General features: G+C 43.3%; 1 protein-coding gene across 2 annotated transcripts in view; it reads right to left on the bottom strand.

Annotated features, from left to right (window-relative positions):
- The window catches only part of itga3b (integrin, alpha 3b), a 51,487-nt gene extending 46,899 nt beyond the window's left edge, over positions 1-4,588 (bottom strand). For both annotated transcript variants that reach the window (XR_004162959.2, XM_031560996.1), the window contains exon 1: positions 3,941-4,588. Coding sequence is in view for 1 of the 2 variants with exons in the window: in XM_031560996.1 (XP_031416856.1) it covers positions 3,941-4,116 (176 nt within the window). In the remaining variant the exon portion in view is untranslated. The remainder of the gene's footprint in view (positions 1-3,940) is intronic.
- Between the last annotated feature and the right edge of the window lie 2,912 nt (positions 4,589-7,500).

A 7,500-nucleotide genomic window follows, 5' to 3' on the forward strand; every position in this document is an offset into this window, starting at 1 on the left:
GCTTAGGAAGACTATGGCGGGGGCCTGGCTTTCATATTCTCTCATCCCTTCTCACCCAACAGCCCCCCTCACCCCCACCCCAACAACCCCCACCTCAAACCCCACTCCACCACTCAATTCCCACACGACATGTGACCACTAAATGCTGTGGCTTCTTTTGATTCTAATTAGCAACTCTTGTCTTGCTTCGTGACTCTCTGTGTCTATAGGGCTGCGAAAGAAGGGAGGAATTTCTAATTGGATTCAGATCTCCAAAAAAATGTTGAACATAAAACTGGGATGAGGGATTGCTGCGGGTTCAAGCCCACGTGGTGGCACTCGTCTGAGCTGAAGTCTACATTCTGTTTTTCACACAGGAGAACCTCTTAAGGTAATATGAAGAGTACTGTCCTATTGATAACCTTTAAACGTGCTTTATAAAGCGCACTATATAAAAAACTTCACAGAAAAACCAAACGCTTCTAAATTGCACATTTCATGCACTTTTGCTTCCTCCAGAGTTCTGATGTTTGTCCCTCATTGTTTACTTTTATTCTTTTCCTTTTTTCTCCATTTCCATGTGCTTTTTCTTGAATCAAGGTACCCCCCTTCTCTCACTCTGGGAGGTCTCAGAGGAAGATGAACCTCGGAACCTCACCATGTGTCTCTCTCCCTCCCTCCATCTCTCTAAAGTTACGGAGTCTGACTTCAGTCTCCCAGTGGAGTTAGCGCATGGCTGCTGCATCGACCCACACTCATCTGTGCCCTGACCAACTGGCTCTTCCCCCTCCAACAGACCTTCTCATTGACCCAGACTCATCTGTGCCCTGACCAACTGACTGGCTGACTGACTCTTCCCCCTCCAACAGACATTCTCATCGACCCAGACTCATCTGTGCCCTGACCAACTGACTGGCTGACTGACTGACTGACTGACTGACTGACTGACTGACTGACTGACTGACTAACTGACTGACTGACTGACTGACTGACTCTTCCCCCTCCACCAGACCTTCTCATCGTCACAGCGCTCAGAGCACAGCCCCGACTCTACATGATTCAATCAGACGGCTCTGACTGTCTTTGCGCCATCTTAGTTTGAATAATTTAATAATGAAGAAACCAAGTGAAAAATAATGAAGACTAATAACCAAATTATTTTAATTTAATTTAAATTCAAGATTTAGAACTGTTCAACCGAGTTCTGTGAGGGGGTACTGTAATCAGAGATGAACAGCTTTGCAACAACAACACTGGTCTACTATACCCAAATGACTGGCCTCCATGGCAGGTTTCATCAACACAAAAATCACAGCACGGTTCCATCATCAACACAACACTCTCACAACAAAATTCAATGAATATAATCTGAAGCTGTGAATCTCTCTGCTTCAGCATCTTATTTCACAGAACTAGTAGTAGCTGCCTATACTGAATGTAGCTGAGTGCTTTGGACTTTTTTCCTGTTTGACATGTGGCTCAAAGCCAAACAGCACTGCGGACACAAAACGTACACCTATAGTTAGAGTTGGCTATACAATCATCAGGAAAGGAATACTGTTTATCTTCCTGGTTAATTCATTGATTGATTGATTGATTGATTGATTCATTCATTCATTCATTCATTCATTATTCCATTCATTCATGAAACCAACACAATGGATTCACCAAAATGATGTTAATAAAACCTCAGTAATAAGTGTGAAGATATTTTTTGGGGGTTATATATAGTCTGACCCTGAAGTGAACCACAGTGATGGGTTATGTATAGGCACGTACACGTACGCACGTACAAGTACGTACAAGCACAACATGCTGGTCTGTCCTTGCTTATATTGTCCACAGCTTAAGAGGAGGAACGTCAGTCCCAACAAAGAACGTCAGACTTATTATTGACCAAACAACGCACCTGTGGCTTGTGTGAAACCCGAAGAGAAATATTGCCATTGGGCCAAAGGAAAACTTTCTAGCCACTAGTCTCTGAGTAGATTGAAAATCAATGTCCTGTGTTATTATGTTATGATATGATATGGACTTTATCATGAATGGCACACTAAGACAAAAGTCTTTAATCACAACCCACTAAAGTTTACGTTGAATTCAGCTAAATTCTCCTCACATTCAACTGTCTGTCTGTCCAGTGTGTGCACTCAAAAAACTCCAGGGTTCGTGCACAGTCCTGGCTCTGTAATTGGGAAACAAAATAAACTGCTTGGACCAAGCCATACACTATTCTAGCCAATAAACAACTTTGCTTCAAAGGGTATTGGCTGATGAGCTCAACCTTTCGCCAGAATCGAGGACTGTACCTTTAAAGTAGGCTACTGTGTTCAAATCTACTAAATGTGATACCACAAGCTGTGCCAGAGCTTCGTTATTAAGGTCGTGTCCCTTATCCCTTCATCTTCCTACAACGTCCAGCAGGGATTGGAGTCTTTTTTTTTCATCTTCACAACAAAAAACAAACAGACAAACAAGCAGGCAGAGAGGAATCTACGCAAGCTTTTGAAGTGACTTCAGATGCAAGAGGACGATCAGGTCCAGTCTTAATTGGACACAGGAAATCCCAAATAAGGGAGGAAATGGTGGGGGAGAACAAGCATGAGAGAGAGAGAGGGGAGAGAGAGAGAAAGAGAGAGAGCAGGGGAGGTGAGCGAGAAGTCGTGGCCGTAGATTGGTATGCATGATCAGCCCGATATTCAAAATGACCCACGGCTAATAACTGTATAACACTGCGCTATACAGCGTATCGTATGTACATTTCCTGTGTGTTACAAATACCATGGCAAGCTAAATTGTTTTGTAAATAGTGGGGGAGGAAATTACAGACCAGTGCTCATTTAGCCTCTCAGGGCAGCCAGAATAAGTCGAGTCTGAACAAGCCGAGAACCAATGACTAAACGCGCTGGTAAAGCTATGTACCCTGTGCATTTTTTGTGTATGCCAAAAATACTTTCAGTGTATCCATAGTAATAGCATACCTTAAAGAACCTGGATACCTAATAGACCCAAAGAATCTAGAAGAACAGTTTAGGAAAATTCAGAAAGTAAAAAGAAGACGATACTCGCAGAGTTACGACGCAATACAAATGGGATGTCCCGTTCGAAATAACTAACACAGAAGACGGCGTTTACTTAAGATATGACCGTCAACTCAAAGACAATATTATACAGAAGACGCAGATGGACCGGTTTGCCTATTCAACCCTGTGAGAGGCTCTTTCCCGCCCCGCTACAGATTTCTCGCCTTGAGGGCACATTTTCTCTTGCATGTGGGTACAGCGCAAACCACACCACCCGGCCCACCTGTTTCACCTGGAGCTACAGGTAGACTTAAAGCCAAGCCCTTTTAAAACTGTTCGCTGTGCACTCACAGCCCATGAGGCAGACTTTGCCTTAAGTCTAAAACGACCTATTTAGACTGCAAATCGCCTGCGTTGCATAAAAAACAAAAGGATTAAAATACTTCCATCAATTTTTGCCCGGCATCCAGACACGTTGAGTTCTCCTTCCCTCAAAATTTTGACACACCAAGTTAATCTCCCCGATGGAATTATCTGTAAGTAGGTTAATTAGATGTATTAAGTCTGAACCTCAGCGGGTGGTGGAAGTGTTGCTATTGTCTAAATTAGACTATACACCTACCATATATTAAACGCAACCTCCGAATGGACAACAGGTGTTACAAAAGCCCGTAGTATGATACATGACAGGGCGCTGAGCGTATTCGTCTGGTTAAAAAATACTACTTACAAACCAGGTTGGGGACGAACAGGTAAAATGCGCTTTAAACTGTTTTTGCGTCTCCCTTAACTCGTGGATCACTTTGGAATAGGCTAATGTGACATTTACAGGCCCACTAGCATTTGTTTTAATGAATATCATTAAATTGATGATTTCCTCCCTTATATTGTAAATCTGATGGGTGAGTCGATGCGGTGTGTGCATGATTTGTACTTACAGGTATCGTTTCGAGTTTTGCGTCTGCTGGTGTTGTGCGACGGAAAATCCAAATAAACTGCCTTTGGTTTTGCCTTCTTTGATTACAGGAAAGCGTACATCAATGTTAAATCCGTAGCCAGTCTGTATCGGGAAAAACAGTGCCAAAAGGCACAAGTGCAATGTAGTTGGAGCCATGTTTATTCCCCCGGTTCCTTGTCTATGGAAATGATTCCTCCTCTTCGATCCGGTCGGATAGGCTTTACTACATGCACTCCATAGGGAAGAAATGCCACACTCCTTTCACTCTCGCCAACAGAAGAGTGTCTAGGTGTTTGTTCTCTCTCTCTCCTCTCCTCCACTCCCCAGGCGTCTTCCAATAGTCAGTGAATTCCAACCTGTTCCCCCGAAGAGTTTTTTTTACCGCTTCTTCCGGGATGTACAACACGCATAAATATTCAATGACATGACACTGTTACCTCAGGAATATATGGCAAGTCTAGCCACAGCAGTTAGATATAACACAGGTCGCACCACTTTGAACGATTGCTTGTGTAAATTATCTCTCTCTTTCTCTCTTTCTCTCTCTCTCTCTCTCTGTCTCTTCTCCCTGTTGCTCCGCTTTCCATGCACAGACCCTTGCGCGTGCACAAAGCTTGAGCCCAAACCCTGCAGGTCCACCTGTTGCGTTTTTTTCTCTCTTTGACGCAACCAGTTAGGCTACCACAAAATGATTCATATTTCAGTTTATATGCATTTGCATGTCACTCTTTTGCCTACTTCATTCATTCAAAAATCACTTTTGATTTTTACATGACTTTGTCGTTCTTTCTGGTAAAATGGGCATCAGTCCAATTTACATTTAACAACATCATCATATAGGTTATATGCACTTAAAAATAGCCACTTTACATAAATAGTAAAAAAAAAAAACCTAAACGGAGTTTAGTAAGTGACTTGACCACTGCATTCAACCTGCCGAGGCCACCTACTTGCCAGAAGAATTTCCCTCCGATTAAAAACAGGGGGCGCTCCTTAGGAAACCTCTGCGTGTCACGCAATAATAAACGCCTGTTTGACGACCTCCTGAGAACCAAGACTGCTGACTGCCCCACGCACGCACGGGTTGGCACCAGCACGTTGATAAGATACACCCCAGTCTCTATGCTAACCCTCTAAATCAAACGCTGACCCACTACAGGAAGTACATTAAGCCTGAAATCCCACAACTCAGAACTGGGGGTGGAGGTATCAGAGGAAGATGGAAGTTGCAGGGGCTGTTAAAGAGTTGACTACTTCTGAAGTGGCGTGTAACACCATTTCCTGTTCTCTTATAATAGACTTTCCCATCCCACATCTCTCAAATCAGCCCACGCAGTGCAGAGTGGAGGAACAATGCCACTTATTCATTTATATAGTACCTCTCTGACAAGTGTGAGAGAGTTCTAGCACAGCCTACTGTTAGACAAGAAAAAATAAGGTTTGGTTAAAAATGCAATATTTTCATAATGTCAGTACTTCAGACATTGGCGGTTCAGAAGGGAAGCGTCTAAAACAGTGGAAGCTGTTTCACTCTGTGTCCAAGGAACGTCTGGGGAACATGGATGACTTTGGGCCAAAAGTTCTAGTCCACTTGCTAATGAGCAAAATTCTGGTTGTTCTAAGTGCGGCCACCCTCTTGCAGGCTCCTTACTTCTTAGATGCTTTATCTCGAGTGTTCTTTCACATGACCCCCAGGGTTTCCATGGTGACCAGCTTCTGGCTCCATTCTTGTGTCACTGGGTGACCTCTGGAACTTCTTCTTGGAGTGCTGCTCTGCTTTGCTTCATGGCTAGAGCTGAGGGTGGGGGTAGGGTGGGGGTGGGGGTGTAGTTATTTCGGAGTGTGTGTAGGGGGACACCACCCATTTATCGACTGAAATAATGGCTCTGGAGATAACGGATCTGGAAAAGGCCGCATTCCGCTGTCCAACGTCCCACTGTTGCGGTTTCCTCCCAGCAAAAACAGGCAGCATCCAAGGAAAATCATAAGGAGGAATAAAACATTGTTTTGTTATGCAATAGGTAATCTAATTAGCATTAACTACAATATAACATAAATAGTATCTGTTTCAAGACACGCAAGGACAGCATAGCAGGACCACAGTGAAACATGTTAGAACATTTGCAAATGGCTGATAACATCATGATTCAACAACTTTAAAGCAAAGTTACTTTGGAAAGAACACACACATATTTTGGTTTCAACTGTATTTTTTATGCGATTTTATACATTTATATCACACAAGATGTATCAAGTGCTATTGAGGTGACATGGATGAAATGATATATATGATAATATACTGGAATTGAGACTATAACAATATTTTTCTGTCTAAAATAATAAGCCTAAAGTACTAACATAAAAGGCTTGCTGTTACATGTCTGCATGAACCCCATAACCTCTTTTGAAACCTTATCCCTGTGGGCCATTTGAGTGGAACACAGATAAAGGCAAAGATTGTCTCAAACTTCAAAATCGTTTTCAAAAATAAAAAAACATGTATTTGGTAAGAATTGAGTGTCGTACACTAATGAATAGATGTACTTATCCATTAATAGAATTTATAGCGCAGGCATGAATACTAGCAACCTGACCTGTAAACATTCCAGACTGGCTTTGTTTGAGCTTTTTGTCGTTCAGTTGTCATTACATCTCTGTCAAGAAGATTTGTTCATGTAATCCAAAGCATTAATGGTGTAATACTAGACAGTACATTCCATATGCCACGTATGCCAAGTATTACACTCTTTATAACATATGTATCCAATGTATGCAGTGTATGTGTGTATTAGTGGATTCTGAGACATGACTGTAACTTATAAACTCATGCACACACACACATGCACTCACACACACACACGCACACACATACACACACACATACACACACATACACACACACACACACACATGCACACACACATACACACACACACACTCAAATGCACACACACACACACACACACTCACACACACACGCACACACACACAAACACACACACATGCACACACACATACACACACACACACACACACACACACACACACACACTCACCACAAGCACACACACACACAGCATGTGTGTGAGAGAGAGAGAGAGAGAGAGAGAGAGAGAGAGAGAGAGAGAGATACATATGGCTCCTCGCCCAGTACACCACAACCAGAGACTTTGGAGATAGCCGTTAAAAAACTACAGTGCCCCTGATAACGATCCAATCTCTGTGAGATCCAGATGCAGACATACCTCACGTCCCCCCAAACCCCTCTCAGTGTGGGAGTGGCCCTCCCAGGCAAAGTGTAAAGCTCTAAAGCCCTGATGCCCCCCCCACCCCCGCACCACACCCCTGTAAGCCAACACCAGTACCCTGTGCTCCGTGGGACAATGGCCACTAATGCTGCCTACCCCACCCTAGAGTGCCCACCACCCCAGGGTTCAACTTACAGTCCGAATATAATCAGCCATCTCCACATCTCTCTTTCTTTTCTCCTTCTGTTCACACACAGGTGGGCTTTTCTTATGTTTTTTTTCCTCTCTCCTT

This window comes from Clupea harengus, chromosome 23 (genome assembly GCF_900700415.2).
Source record: "Clupea harengus chromosome 23, Ch_v2.0.2, whole genome shotgun sequence".
In the NCBI taxonomy this organism is placed as follows: domain Eukaryota; kingdom Metazoa; phylum Chordata; class Actinopteri; order Clupeiformes; family Clupeidae; genus Clupea; species Clupea harengus.